Source organism: Salminus brasiliensis, chromosome 1 (assembly GCF_030463535.1).
Source record: "Salminus brasiliensis chromosome 1, fSalBra1.hap2, whole genome shotgun sequence".
NCBI classification, from domain to species: domain Eukaryota; kingdom Metazoa; phylum Chordata; class Actinopteri; order Characiformes; family Bryconidae; genus Salminus; species Salminus brasiliensis.
In genome coordinates, this window is record NC_132878.1 from 72,841,269 (window position 1) to 72,855,647 (window position 14,379).

Sequence of the window (14,379 nt, forward strand, 5' to 3'; positions counted from 1 at the left end):
CGGGCAGGTCTTGTGGGGTGTTCCTGGTATGCAGTGGTCAATACCTGGCCAAAAGTACTTCAAGGAAGGGCGACAGGGTCATGGGCTCCCAAAGGTCATTGATGCAATCCAGGGAGGCCCCACCTCACCTCACCTCACAGCTTACAGAAAGTCTTGTTCCAGAGGTCTTGTGGAGTCCATGCCTCAATGGCTTTGGTGACAGAGCTGCTTTGGTGGCACGAGGTGGACCCATACAATATTAGGCAGGTGGTTTTACCTGCCTAACCCACAGAGACCAGTTCAGTATATGTGTATCGACAGCAACAAAGGACCACAGGTTCAACTGCGTTATCACAGCAGTCTTTAACAGGTTGTGTCGACAGTCTAGGTAAGCTGGCCCTGTATGACGGCCCATAAATTGACATCAACAAAAACTTGCAGCTAGCACCATGCTATTTGGTAGGGTATAAGCTACATTAGTGCCGTAGCTCCAGTGCAAAATTAAAGAAGCAACAAGTAGGGCAAAGGGGAGACTGGGCAAATTTGACTTTAGCCAAACTACCGCTTTAAGGAAAATGGAAGCCTGATACAGGTGGGTTTTCCAGAGCACATGTTGCACACGTGTTTCTTTTCTAATTGGTGCTATAATAAAAAGTAGTGTTGTGCAACAAAAACTGCTTTTTCCAAAGCATTTGCGCGTGAGGTGCGTTTATTGCTCCAGTTGTGTAACATCTCACATGCTGTTCAGAAAAGGGGCGGGTAAAGAGGTTCACTTTTTTTTTTTTTTTTTTCGGGTTACATCACACAAAAACACATGCACCACACAGTTACATGCGTAAGCTAATTTACACAACGTGTTTGTTCCCCGGTTTTGTAAGGAACCCTCCTCTTCACATCTGGACTCAATGAAAGCTGCCTCCAGGAATGTGGTGTGTCTGATTAAGCAAACCACCACCAGCAAAATAAACATGATGGTGAGTTTAATCTGCAGTAAATTATCACAGAAGCTTGAAGCTATTCATCTGTTTACACTTGCAAAAGAAAACATAATGCATTTTACAGAGTTGATCTACTTTATTGTGCTCCTCTTTTCTTTTGGGAAGTCCTCATAGTTGCTTCTGTAAGAAGATCTCTCTCAGAAACACGTGGATCTGGTTGTATCTCAGGTCATCACTGGAGCAGCGAAAGGTAGAAGATGTTATTCACAAATTTGGCATGGCTGAGGTTTCCTAATTCTCAAATATGTGGGCTAGTTTAGACAGCATGCCAACCCCGGCCTGATTGAGCCAGTCAAAGACAAGCTGGTGCATTTCTCAGCTGCTTTCTGGCTGCAGAATCAGAATTCCAAATGTAATGTGGTAGCGTGTTTACCTTCTATTGAACACATTATGGGAGCAAAGTTATTTGAGTGAATTCCTTTGCATAAAGTAGACCTGATAATTATACATCGAAATAAAGCTGAATCGAAAACTATTAACCCTCAAATATGATGCAGTCTTTAAACTCTACAGCATACCCAGCTCAAGAACAAACCAACTAAAAAAGCAACACATACCAGTCAGAAATAGAAAGCAAATAACAGGCAGTAACAGAGGACACCACATAAGAGAAAGTGCAGCAGTTGCAGCAGCAAGACAACTTGCTGAAAAAAGGTGGGTTCTCAGTTGGGTATAAAAGCCAAAGCAGAGGGGAAATCACAGACGTGCTGATGGAGTTAGTTTGCCCTGGTCAGTCAAAGAATGCCGAGGCTATTTGAAATCAATTGGACAAATGGTAGTCAAACAGTGACACGGCCAGGAAGACTCGTTTGGCTCCTTTTGTTCGGATCCAAAAATCACCAATCAGTATCTCCTCACTCTGACTGACATATGACTTCAATCAATAATGTGAAGACACTGGTGTAAAGATCACTTTTTAGGAAAACTCCTAGATTTCAGTGACAACATTCTGACCTTTTAAAGCTTTTAAAACTTTCTCCTAAAGTTTGCAGAAAATTCCCCAGTCACTTTAATAGAAACCCCCTCACTCATAGCTTGCTGTATATATAACAGTGGTGTGCAGTGTAGTGGGTAAAAACACCAGCCTCCCTGTGGAAGACCAGGGTTTGATTTCCTGGCTAGGCATGCATACCACACTACACCAATAAGCATCCATGGGCAAGCCTTCTCCTAACACTACATTCACCTACCTGTGTATGCTGATTCAAATGTAAGTCTTACCAAATAAAACCATCAGCCAAAGGCCATAAATGAAAGTACAAGGTAGGATGCAATGTTTGTAATGTTTCTAATCATTACAGACTCCTCGCACCCTGGTCACAACCTCTTTCAGCTGTTCCTGTCTGGCAGACGCTACAGAATTATGTCCACTAAGACTTTTATACTGTATATACTATTGCTCTCTGTATATTGTGAGATACTAACAGCCGGAAACACATTCCTTGTGTGTGTGAACATACTTGGCCAATAAATCTGATTCTGATTCTAAAAAGTTAGAAGTAATTAGTGAAAGAAAAGGTATCTCATACCTAGAGTATGCTCTTTATCTGCAGATTCACAAAACCCTGAAAACAGAGCAATTAAAAGATAAAAACTAATGTTTATGTGTTTAAATATAAAGCAATGTCATTTTTTAAATAAAAAGTAGCCCTTACCATAATCAGGATACTGGAAAATAACATCCAATCCCAGATTATGTTTCTTTGCAAGTTCCTCAAATTGATCCACAATAGCTTCAGGAACCTGTGCAGAGCGGCCTTTAACACACAGAGTGTTTTGTTACATTAGAATAGCAAAACATATATAAATAGATTATGCATTTTAATGATCAATGCTTCACTAGTTTGGGGCCAAAATGGACTACAAATCTTGGCGTCACAGATTCTAATGAAAGAAGCTAAGTGGTGTAACTGTAACGTCCATCCACTGTGAAGAGCAAGACATAAAGAGTGAAAGTAAAACTATCCAGACATACAGGGAGTCTCAGCGCTTCACCACTGCATGTTTGTTCTGATTTGATGACTTTAATTCTTCTTTTAAATCCTGAGCAGCAGAGGGAGCTCTCCTCAATCTGTATTTGTGTTTAATCTGATCGTCTGAGCTGCTGGAAGTCGCTGCTTTATAGACTGGATACTGAATTGTGCATTAATGCACTTAATCTTTTTCAAGAAAAGTCAAGCTGTTCCCAGCTGCAGCTTTGATATTCGCCATGATGCTCAAGCCAAACAGATCATATTGAGCTTTTAGATAAATTAATCAATTATTACATCTACTTTGGCCTCTTACCAGGCGATTATTACAGTCAGAAATATTCAGGCAGGATGTTTTTTGTGTTGTTTGTGAATCGCTAATGTCAAATGTAAATGAGAGGAAAGAGCCACTTGTCATGCAAACAGTAAAACACACTGGTAATCCCTGTCTACCTACACAAGAATATGTTAACGTCACAGTAAATCTGGTGGTGCACTTTATGAATCTGGCCCAGTGTGTTGTATTCTGTATTAATAGGCTAAACAGGTGTAGTGGTGTGTGTAATGATATGTATATGAATTAAGCAACATACCATACAGCTTCATGGTGATTTTATTCATTCTCTTGTAAAGCAGGACGGCATAGGAGCTGTAATCTGTGTCTATGACGATAATCTCAACATTCATCACTGGCACATTGCCTACAGGGTGAGGGCACAGGCAAGTCACAAGCACAGTTACACATGGAGATGACATCAGTGTTATTAGTGGACTTAAATTTTCAAAGAGAATTTCAAATAGTAGTAATCCAGTGTAGTAAATAAGTATCTACTAGTGTAGTAGAGAGGAGCAGGGCATGAAGTAATATGGGATCAAATGTAAGAAAAGGAAATTTTCTGTAGGTTCGAGTTAAAAATTTGACCTACATCATTTGTGAATTTTCACAGCAGTCTGACAGATAATTTTATAGATTTTTTGAAGCTGATGAACAACTCACAGTGAGAGCTAGCCAGTACAGCCTCCACACTGCAGGGTTAGTTTAATACACTATTTAGTTACAAATAAGATTCCCTAAGTAAACCATGCGAGAACTCCACACCCCCATATACATTTCAAACAGTTTTATCCACTTATTTATCAGAAATGTACTGCAAATGCACTGTACTGTAAATTTAGCTGAGTTTGATAGAGCTGATATTTGCTGTTCTTCTTTGTGGACACCGCAGCCTCTTCTCACTGATCACATTTAATTGCACAGTGATATTTTTATGTATTTAGGTTGGACAGTTAGTCTGCTTCAAACAGCATGAAACTGAGCACCCAGGGGCACCGTGTAGGTGAGTCAGGATAGAGTTAACAATGAATTAATCAATTGAGTAGAATTGTTAGAGTTGTGGGGCCCAGAATCCCTGGCAGCACCCCTGATTGTACCCCTGAGTTTTGCACTCATTTTTGCTGAACTGTGGTTAAACCTATCAGAGCAGAAAACGAAGTGTAGATTTTTTAGTGTGACATGCAGACTGCTTGTAAAAATGTAGTATTAAACTTGTTCAAATTATTCAGACACTATGTGTTTGGCAAAACCAAAATGCAGTATATTGTGCTCCACTCTCCTCTAGTTAAGCTCTTAACGCAGGAAGGCTTATTACACACGTTACAGGCGTATTATTCAGTAATGTTTATTCATAACCATAAAACAATGTAATACTTTTAATTTCTTGTTCGCACCGTTTAAGAACTTAATCCTTTTTTCTTTTCTTTGGTGTGAGTTGCTAATTAATTCAGAAATAGTGGTCAAAGAAGCAGTGTGAGCTGACAGGTATGTTAGTGTAATTAGTGTGTGTTTTGGTGAAAACAGGGCTATAGGCCTATAATAAGATGACGCGGCCTGTTTTCCCAATCTGCTTTCTCCTACAGCAGTTAGAATGTAGCGCTATAAAGCGTTTGTGAACGCTGTTGCATTTTCATGTATTATGTCTAAACTAAGCTGAATAAATGAACTAAATGAAACTAAATTCCACTGGAACATCATGCCATTTAAAGAAAAACCCACAGCAGCCCAGACTATTTTGCAGTCAGCTGCGAAATCTAAAATTACAGAGTGATTTAGTGCAGGAATGTGATGCAGATGACAGGAACATGTTTGTTCAAATGCTTTTGTTTTACCTCAAAAACAACTGGAACCGTCCAGCCACCGTCCAGAACTACCCTTCTGATTGCATAATAAACCCCAAAGCCGCTGATTGTGTGCTTGTGTGATGGATGTGTTTATTTGTTTGTGTGTGTGCACGTTTAAGAAGTACTCAGCAAAACAGTCAGACAGAAGGAAAACTTGATTTCTGACTATTTAACAATAATCATAATGGAGCAGGTTTAGTACGGACGTCATTCGCAGCCATACATTAATAGTGATGATGCATGCATGTCTGTGGAGAGGTCTGGCCATTTTAGCATGATCAAGGTATTTAATGATTTCAGGTATATTTTATTAACATTGAAATTCTGTGTATCTGTGATTGTCTGAAAAAGACACAGATTCACAAATGTTTTTTTCACACCTAAGAGAAACAATGCAATTATAATGCAAAGTTATAGGAGAAGATTAAGTGCTGTCTTATTAGCAAAAGGGGGGTGTACAAAGGGGGTGCCAATAATTGTGGCACACATGATTTCAAATAAAATAATAATTTCTTAATGTGGGATTTTTTTTCCTACTGAATTAAAGGTTGGATTTTTCTCTTCTGCATTGTTGTCCATTATAAAAAAATAATACTTAACGAGGGGTGCCAATAATTGTGGAGGACGCTGTATGCTAAAGTTCGGTAAATAAATTTGCAGAAAAACACACATATGCATTATCTATGTATATGTAGAAATATTTTGCACAATCCCTTAACAGAAATCATGTATGCATCAACCAGTGGTTGAATTACTGGCATGGCATGTGGGTCTGAAGGGGTCACTGACCTTTGAGGAGAAATCGTCCAGTACTCTTTGTGGTCTCATAGTGCTGCTGGATCTCCCAACACTGGTAATTTCTGACGGCAGAAGGAGAGATGTTTTTGTTTCATTCACCATAAAGTTCATTTAGTACATTTTCTTTAATGCGCCACAGTCTATCACAGAACAATGCTGTAATAAAGAATAGACATCCTGTGAGCAGCAGTTCTGCGCTCAGAAATCCCTTGTTGGAGAGGGAGGTCAACAGGGAACGGCCAGCCTGGTCTGAGCTGACAGGAATGCTATGGGAACTTTAAAAACAGTGTAAAAACATGTAAACTGTGTTGTCTTATATTCTTCATTTAGAAAGAACACTGCTGGTGTTTTTATTCGGTGCCCTGACTTGTCCATGTTTTCTAGCTGAAGGGTTTGCTGAGGAAGGCATTTCTCTGTAAAGATTATATAAAAGATTTGTGAGCAAACAGCTCACCAGTTGGCAGCGGTTACGGTCATTATGAGGAAATGTGTAAAAACAGAAACAGAACATCTCATCTGATTCCAGACCAGAGATCCGCAACCAGAGCAATTCTAAATTAAGCAAATATACCAAAAAATCCAGTAAATCCAGTAATCAGAGGGCCAGAGGGCCAGACACAGCAACATAGAGACATAATTCTGAGGGGCAGTGGTGGCTCAGCGGTTAGAGCGCCGGGATATCGATAACAGGGTTGTGGGTTTGATTCCCGGGCTTGGCAAGCTGCCACTGTTGGGCCCTTGAGCAATGCCCTTTACCCTCTCTGCTCCCCGGGCGCTGGAGTTGGCTGCCCAACGCTCTGGGTGTGTGTGTGTACTCACTGCCCCTAACACGTGAGTGTGTGAGTGTGTGTTCACTACTAGATGGGTTAAATGCGGAGGACACATTTCGCTGATTAGCTTGGGCAATTTTAGACATGTTAAATTAACAGTCTGAAGCGAAATCACAATTCAGTTTTTCCTCTTCCCCAAACACACTCTTTTCAACTGTGTGGGGGTGTTCAGTAATCTGCTAGACTTGTGTGTGTGTGTGTGTGTGTGATTTCTGACCCTGTGTGACACCACTGTTGTCTACAGACACAGACTGAAGACGTCTACAGACGTCCACCAGATTCTAGACGGGTCTTTGCTGATAGCTGGTTGCAGATGGTTTAAGCTGGTGTTTTGATGGTCGCCCAGGTGGTTGGGGAAACTGGTCGTCCAGATAAACCAGCTGGTTAACCTGTTCACCTCTTGTCCAGCATAGTGTCTGTGTGAATTAAGCTTAATGGACCAGCTGGTCAACCAGCACGACCAACTTGACCAAACTGGTCGTACTGGTTAAGTAGTTCGGTAAAGCGGATGGACATGCTGGTCAGCAAGTTGGGTCAAACTGACTGACTGCTTGGTCATATCGTGGTAGGTCATGTAGTGGTAGACCAGCAGGGCAACCATGCCTTGGCTGATGAACTGCATTTGGGATATGGGGCAACTGTGTAAATATTACTTTAAAGCCTCAAATCGGACACTGGAGGTATAAATGACCAGTGAACACCGAATCAGAAACCTCAGTAAATCAGTAAATCGTAAAGATGGTGTAAGACTACCAGCAGAAGAACAAACCGTATCCATCCGAGCAAACGAAGCCACACCTCCCTCTAGTGGTCACTGCAGGTACTCACAGTTTCGTAAGGGTGCTCACTTTCAGGGGTGAGCTGGGGGCGGTTGGGGGTGTTAAAGTGATGACGGTGCCCTCCACCTTAAAGCCCTTCTCTAGAAGGTGCTGACACCTCGATGCAACGGTGAGCAGGTACCACTTTCCATTCATCTAGAAGAGAATCAGCATTAGAAGAAATGCAGGGTGTGGAAAGGCTTCTTACTGGCAGTCACTTCACTCTTTGGTACTCACACGTCTAATTTACAATATGTTATATATATTGTATATATTATACAATATTTTATATATGTTTTATATATGTTTCTCATGGGCTCTGACATCTGGAAATCAAAAATACTCACTTGTAAAACTGTACTTTTTCATGATTGTTTTATTTAAGCTCGGGGCTGCAGTGTTTTGACTGTTATTTCTGTTTAATTTTGGTCAGAAACAAAGGGGTTAAAATTCAAGAAAATTGTCCAATCAGAATATGTTTTGCTTTAGTATCCAGGCAGAACCAGATAGGCGCGCTCTCCCATTGGTCAGACCATCAGACGAGCGATCACGTTTCAATGGCAGTGGGTGAGACCAAGAGACAAGCGGTCCACGGGGCTCTCAGTTCACTTCAGGTAGAAGCAAGGTTCTCAAACAGCCTGGCTTGATTATGGGTTTTAAGGGTAGGAAAGTGTTAATTATCATATTATTATGAAATACGGCTGATTCTGTTAATGTCATTTTCTCAGAGGAAAAGAGAGTAAAACACAGACATGGCCGATCCTGAAGGTGGTTCACCACTGTCTTTTAATGACACACTTATCCCTAAAAATGGACAAATGCATGTCAAATAGCTAAACACAGTGGAGATAACCAAGTCAGACTTTTTCTATAACCAGCATTTGAAAAGTCAACATCTGACAGCAAAGACATTTGCACAGCACTTCACATGTTAGTACAAAAGCCTGTTTATTTGTGTAAACATTTTTGACAGGTATAAATGACAGATAGGTACCTGATTGATGTTGATGTCCTTAGCCGGTGTGATCTCTTCCTCAGGCTTCTTCTTTTTGTCTTTTGGCTTTGGCTTGAATCGGGTCCTTCTTCCTTCCACAGACTCAAACACTCCCAGCACCAGCAACACCAGCAGCAACGCACACACACAGATCCGCATCATACCTGAAAGGAAGTCCACCCTCTTCACCCTTTCATTCACAGCACATAGGTAGGTATGTTGTGGGGATCTTCACAGTTGGTGTGTGAGTAGTTAGGCAGTGTGTCTTACTCAAGTCCAGCACTGACACACACAACAAACAAAACACAACCCCACTGAGTTTATCATTAACTTCCCTTTACTGGAACAGGACAAGACAGCACCCCCCCCCCCCTTTCTGCACTAATTTTACAGTTATAATTTCCACATAATAATAATAATAATTGTAGTAAATGTAGTAGAAAATAAGAACACATGAAATGAAAAAGTACTAAAAATGACAAAAAAAACATTTCGAGTTTTTTTTTAATTTATAACCCAACATACTTGGTAGTATATATATATGGCCGAAAAACTATATATATATATAGTATTTGCACTTCCCATGTAAAGCCCTTTTAGTACTCTAAGTATGTAAGTATGAATATATATATATATATATATATATATATATATATATATATATATATATATATATATATTTAGTTTTAATGTACAACACTTTTTAATATGGTCTATAAAGAAATACTTTATTATTAAAAATAAATACACTGAAAGAGAAAAATGTACTTATGTACTATGTTTTAAACCAGTTTAATGCATGTTTTCAGCAATACACACACACACACACACACACACACACACACACCACTAAGTTCTACATTATATTTAATTTCACAATCACACTTCTCCATGTTAAAAGCTTTGTTAAATCATGGTACATTATAACTGTACAAATAACTGTACATATTTTAAGCAACATGGTTTACTAAATCTCTGACATTAAAGCAGCACACTCGTTTCCCTCTCTTACCCTTTTTTGGATATCAGCCCAAAAATATGACCTCTATACATTCAAACTCAGTTAACACTGACATCAGTCAAAGAACACGTTACACGCTACTGTGAAAGCTCAAAGTCTGAGGAGAACACCAGCAGGGGAAGCTCTGTAATCTGTGTTACTGTTAGTTGGAAGCGTTAGATTTGTCTGGGTTTGAAGTTCAGAGCGACGCTGTTTATGCAGAATCTCTGGCCTGTTGGATCCGGACCATCCTCAAACACATGACCAAGATGTGCGTCACACTGCAGAAAGCACAACACATTTTATTTGAATAGAGATATCCTCAATGAGTATGATTATAGATACATACATATGTATATGTTTGCCAATAGTGCCACACACACAGGTTGTATAATCTCCATAGTAGTTTAGATGATGTGCGTGTGAGGATTTGTTAATCATGATGAAAGAGATCTGGAAACTTTTTGGAAATCTCTACTGCTCTCACTTACCTGCTTACAGAGGACCTCAGTTCCTGTGCTTCCAAGGGAGTTATCAGGGCGCCTGATGATGCTGGAGTGACTGTCGTCTCTCTCCCATGTCCCATGAGCCTCAGAGAAAGAGGGCCAGCCGGTTCCAGAGTCATATTTTGATTCTGAGCTTTTGGAAATGTTCAGAATTTAAGTAAAGAGGAAAAAAAGATCTCGCAAACAGATCTGTGTAGTTACATTTACTCACATAGCGTTGTCATTTCATTTACACCAGAAGGATTTTAAAAGAGAACAATAGAGTCTAACACACTCCAGTGCCTGTGTTGATAGAAGCTGGATGGACTAAGACGTTCCACAAATCTCCAAGAGTTACTCAGCACTTAAGCAGTTTTTTTAACGGCTGCTTTTGTTCTACCTAAGATTTCATCCAAAGGATTTTTTAATGATGAATGTTTTAAGGATTCACACATTTATGGATGTAGTTATGACAACTTAGTAGCTAGCAAAATCTTGTGAATAACGAGTGACATGAATATGGTGGGATATACATATGAGGCAGCAAGTGAAAAGTCAGCTCTTAAAGGTGATGTGTTAAAAGCAGGGGAAAATGGTCAAGTATAAGTATTCAAATGGCTTTGACAAGGGCCAAATTATGATGCTACATGACGGCCATGGTTCATGGCATCTTTAAAACAGCAGGTCTTTTTGAATCCTGGGTGGATAGATGCCCCCCCCCCTCCCCCGTTCATTGCATGATTACGTACAGGGATTACGTCCAAATTAAGGAGAAAATGATGGGAAATTGGCAAAAAATTTACAGACAAAAAACAGCAGGTCTTGTGGGGGTTTTCTGGTATCCCCTGGTCAGTACCTACCAAAAGAGCTTCAAGAATGGACAACTTGTGAACCGCTGACATGGCATGGGCACCCAAAGCTCACTGATGCAATTTATGGAGGCCCCACCTCACAACTTACAGGACTTAAGGGATCTGCTGCTAACGTCAAGGTACCAGACACCACAGGACGCCTTCAGAGGTCTTGTGGAGTTCATGCCTTGACGAGTCAGAGCTGTTTTGGTGGCAAAGATATAGATTTTGTGTCATGTAACAGATTTCCTTCACCTGCATTTTACAACACATCCAAAAGGCTGTGTCTCAGAATGCACACTCCCACACTGAATTGTTTATAAAAATAGTGGGGATCTCATATCTCTAATTGCTGCATCATTGCCCATTTTCTAGCATCCTTAGAGACATTTGAGACATAGAGGTCTACTCCATAGTGTCCCACCTTTAGAAGTGCACTTAATGTAGTGAATGAAGTGCAGCAGTGTGCAGTTTTGGATGCAGTTAAACAAACCCAGCACAGTGGAGAGGTTTTAAATTTGCACCTTCAAGCTAATGAAATGAACAGAAGATAATGGAAAAAAGAGAAGCTCTTTTTTTGAGCATGTGTTTAGGGAACTTTTTTAGACACTTTTAGAATATTCCAGACTGGTGTTTATTTTGCTGAATATGTTCATTTATTAATTATGCATAGCTGCACAAAGGTCAGGGAAGCTTTTACCTGAAGAGTGGTGCGTCACAGCAAACACAGTGGTACATGCCCACTTCATTATGGTTTAAGTATATTCCACTGAATGGCTGTGCAAAAGGAAACATGAAAGAATTTAAATCAATTCATCAGTACTGGCTGTCTGGCCCACATACAGGACCCAATGGTTTTAAGGGGTTGGATACACAGAATAATGAATGCTGCTAGTCTAACCAAAGTGTGCTCCGTTATTTCACACCAAGTTTCCAAATACTCACCACTTCAGTGCCTTTCTCTCTGGTGACCACATACTGCTCTGGAGTGAGCTTCTTCTGCCAGTCTACAGTGGACTCATCGTAACGTGTTAGTGATAACAGATCTGTGAACACATAAGAAATTAGATCATTGTTAAAGTGCAGGGAAAATTAGATAGTGTTTGTCATTTTAAAATAACAGTAAAAACATTTATAGCAATTACTGATTCATAATATGTTCTTGGGAAACTGCTGTAGATAAAAAAAACTCTTTCATTATCTATTTTTGGCCAAACACATTTTACAGGTTAGCATTTCCCTGATGCCAATAATCTCACATTAGCTGATTTTTCTAAATTCCTGCATTTTTCAATGGTTAGGATGTAAACATAATCAAATCAAAATGCTTCTAAAAACCCCTCACAGAAAGTTATTACACCAAATGTTTGTGAATACACTTATTAATATGCTGCCTGATGCCTCAGACACTGATATAACCACAGTTTTGAAAACAGTTTGACCTAAAATATGTATTTGAATATTCATAAATGGTGGAAGAGTACATGCAGAGTATATAATATATATATTTGTTCAAATATTTATAGTATTTTCAAGAGTATCTCATTTTGAACACCCCTGCTAATGGATGCATTCAAGTTGCATATATTGCTGATATAGATGTGCAAATGCACACACACACAGCCTGTGGAGGAGTGGAACTGTGTGCTCTGGAATGATGGTGCTCCATGCAATATGATTGGAATGAGTTGAGGATGAGGTGGGTGGTGATCGCCCAACATCCTGACCTCAATAATACTTAAATTGCTAAATGCAATTAAATTCCAATGTCTCAAAATCTAAAAGACAGACTTCCCTGGACAGCAGACACTGCTGGATAAACTCTTTTTAATGCCCTTGATTTCAGAAGAAGGAAGCAGGAGCAGGTGTCCCAATACTTTCACATAGTCAACATTACTTTTAATACTCAGAAGATGTGTGTAGGTTTACTGGTGGTTTTGAACTTGAGACAATCTTACACCATGCCTCATATCTCAACAACTGAATTTAATCCCCATATAAGTTAAACACTGACTTAATAAACTAATCTCTAGTGTCAAACTCGATGACTCAGAAACACACCTGCCATCCAGCACGGCTCATCTACTTCTTTAGTTTGGCATGTAGGTATATCTGAGGACTGGGTGGGTTTTTAGCAACTTAAGCAGTTAGAAAACACCAAGAAGCAACATCAGTTTAACAGTGACAGTGAATCTGATCCAGAGGTCAAAGCTCATGGCAGCTGACACGTGACATAGGTTTAAGTAAATAATGCTCAAATGATCCAAATGAGTTTGTACTGAATTAACTCTGCTGTGTTTGTGCGTTCATGGATTCTGATTCTTGCTTTCATATTCATAATACAACATTTTGTGCACACTTAAAGGTTTAACTCACTAATGTGAACCAAATTTAGTAAAGACAATGAATTCAACCAGACAAGCAATACAACAGTACTTTTGTCTTTTGGTCCTAACTTGCATCTGGCGTCTGGGCGGATCGACTACATTTGGTTAAGGAAGAAATGTGTGCACTGTGAACTCCAAAACTTATTTTATTACTGAGGATTATTATCCAAGAAACAGTGTAAACTGGCTGAGATGTTCTTAAGTTGTAGGATTAAAGAAATCAGTGATTCTATGTAGCTGAACTAAATGAATAAAACATCAAAAATATAAAATATCTAATTTGGCAAGTTCAAATAAAGGGTTATAGCATGCCCAATCTTGCTAAAGGTTTGGATGCATTTTACAGGTATTTATCATTTTACCTGCTTATCCTATATTGCTAATGTTGAGGTACTGTTGTGGTCAGTTTCTGAACGAACCTCCTCATTTGATACCCAACTCTGTGTATCTTTTGGACTGTAACTAATTATGTAACTTAACTGTCTTGAGGCTAATAAGTTATAATACTGAAATAGTCACTCATTTATTTATTATCTATAATAATGTCTGTAATACATGTTTATTATATTCATTAATATGTAATTATGTTTATTAGATATAGTAAATCTGTAATAAATGCAATGATTACTTTTCATGGTTTAACTCCATTGACTTAATCATATTATGCAATGATAACGAACAAATTCAGCTATCTGGGTGTCATGCAACTAAGTAAAAAACATAACAAGAATAAGAATACGTGAATAAGAAGTGTAGAGCCACTGTAGGTCAGAACAATTTCCCATCGTGAAAGAAGATAAACAGTGGATGCTGGAACATGGAAACACTAAATCGTGCAGGACACAGTCACTGTTCTTTAGCTAAGACAGCACAAAGACAGCACAAACTCTTACCAGTTGTTGTGCAAAGTGGCTGAATCAGTGTAATCCTCTTCTTAGACAAAAGTGATTTTGCAGCAGCTCCTTTAGAAATGAAAGGCATTAATCGCAGAAGGAAACGGGACATCCTGCAGGAGGAATTCAGCTTTACCCCTCCTCCTGAACAAAAGCTTGGTGACTGAACTGTGCCACCTCTGCACAGAGTGTTTTTAC

At 39.4% G+C, this 14,379-nt stretch overlaps 2 protein-coding genes across 3 annotated transcripts; both read right to left on the reverse strand.

Moving 5' to 3' along the window:
- Positions 1 to 1,033: 1,033 nt before the first annotated feature.
- On the reverse strand, positions 1,034 to 8,907 carry c8g (complement component 8, gamma polypeptide). 2 transcript variants are annotated; one of them, XM_072688813.1, is made up of 7 exons: positions 8,566 to 8,907; positions 7,582 to 7,727; positions 5,915 to 5,985; positions 3,541 to 3,648; positions 2,633 to 2,734; positions 2,507 to 2,542; positions 1,034 to 1,152 (listed from the first exon to the last, which is right to left on the reverse strand). In XM_072688813.1, the coding sequence occupies exons 1-7, from the start codon at positions 8,725 to 8,727 to the stop codon at positions 1,142 to 1,144; spliced, it is 636 nt and encodes a 211-aa protein (XP_072544914.1). In that variant the 5' UTR covers positions 8,728 to 8,907; the 3' UTR covers positions 1,034 to 1,141. The 2 variants fall into 2 exon arrangements, with proteins under 2 accessions (XP_072544914.1, XP_072544910.1); XM_072688809.1 differs by having other exon boundaries at positions 1,034 to 2,542.
- Positions 8,908 to 9,330: 423 nt separating this feature from the next.
- Positions 9,331 to 14,342, reverse strand: msrb2 (methionine sulfoxide reductase B2). Its single transcript, XM_072688797.1, has 5 exons — positions 14,182 to 14,342; positions 11,847 to 11,947; positions 11,602 to 11,678; positions 10,057 to 10,204; positions 9,331 to 9,846 (listed from the first exon to the last, which is right to left on the reverse strand). The coding sequence occupies exons 1-5, from the start codon at positions 14,291 to 14,293 to the stop codon at positions 9,742 to 9,744; spliced, it is 543 nt and encodes a 180-aa protein (XP_072544898.1). The 5' UTR covers positions 14,294 to 14,342; the 3' UTR covers positions 9,331 to 9,741.
- Positions 14,343 to 14,379: the final 37 nt, after the last annotated feature.

What these genes read in the sequence shown, in the direction of transcription:
- c8g (XM_072688809.1), bottom strand. Translation starts at nt 8,727, where the DNA reads ATGATGCGGATCTGTGTGTGTGCGTTGCTGCTGGTGTTGCTGGTGCTG. An exon ending in GTGAGCACCCTTACGAAACT is followed by an intron (nt 5,986 to 7,581) that starts GTGAGTACCTGC and finishes TTCTGCCGTCAG; the next exon opens with AAATTACCAGTGTTGGGAGA. An exon ending in AATCACCATGAAGCTGTATG is followed by an intron (nt 2,735 to 3,540) that starts GTATGTTGCTTA and finishes TGTGTGTTAAAG; the next exon opens with GCCGCTCTGCACAGGTTCCT.
- msrb2 (XM_072688797.1), bottom strand. Translation starts at nt 14,293, where the DNA reads ATGTCCCGTTTCCTTCTGCGATTAATGCCTTTCATTTCTAAAGGAGCT. An exon ending in GCCACTTTGCACAACAACTG is followed by an intron (nt 11,948 to 14,181) that starts GTAAGAGTTTGT and finishes ATGTGTTCACAG; the next exon opens with ATCTGTTATCACTAACACGT. An exon ending in GAGAGAAAGGCACTGAAGTG is followed by an intron (nt 11,679 to 11,846) that starts GTGAGTATTTGG and finishes CCTTTTGCACAG; the next exon opens with CCATTCAGTGGAATATACTT.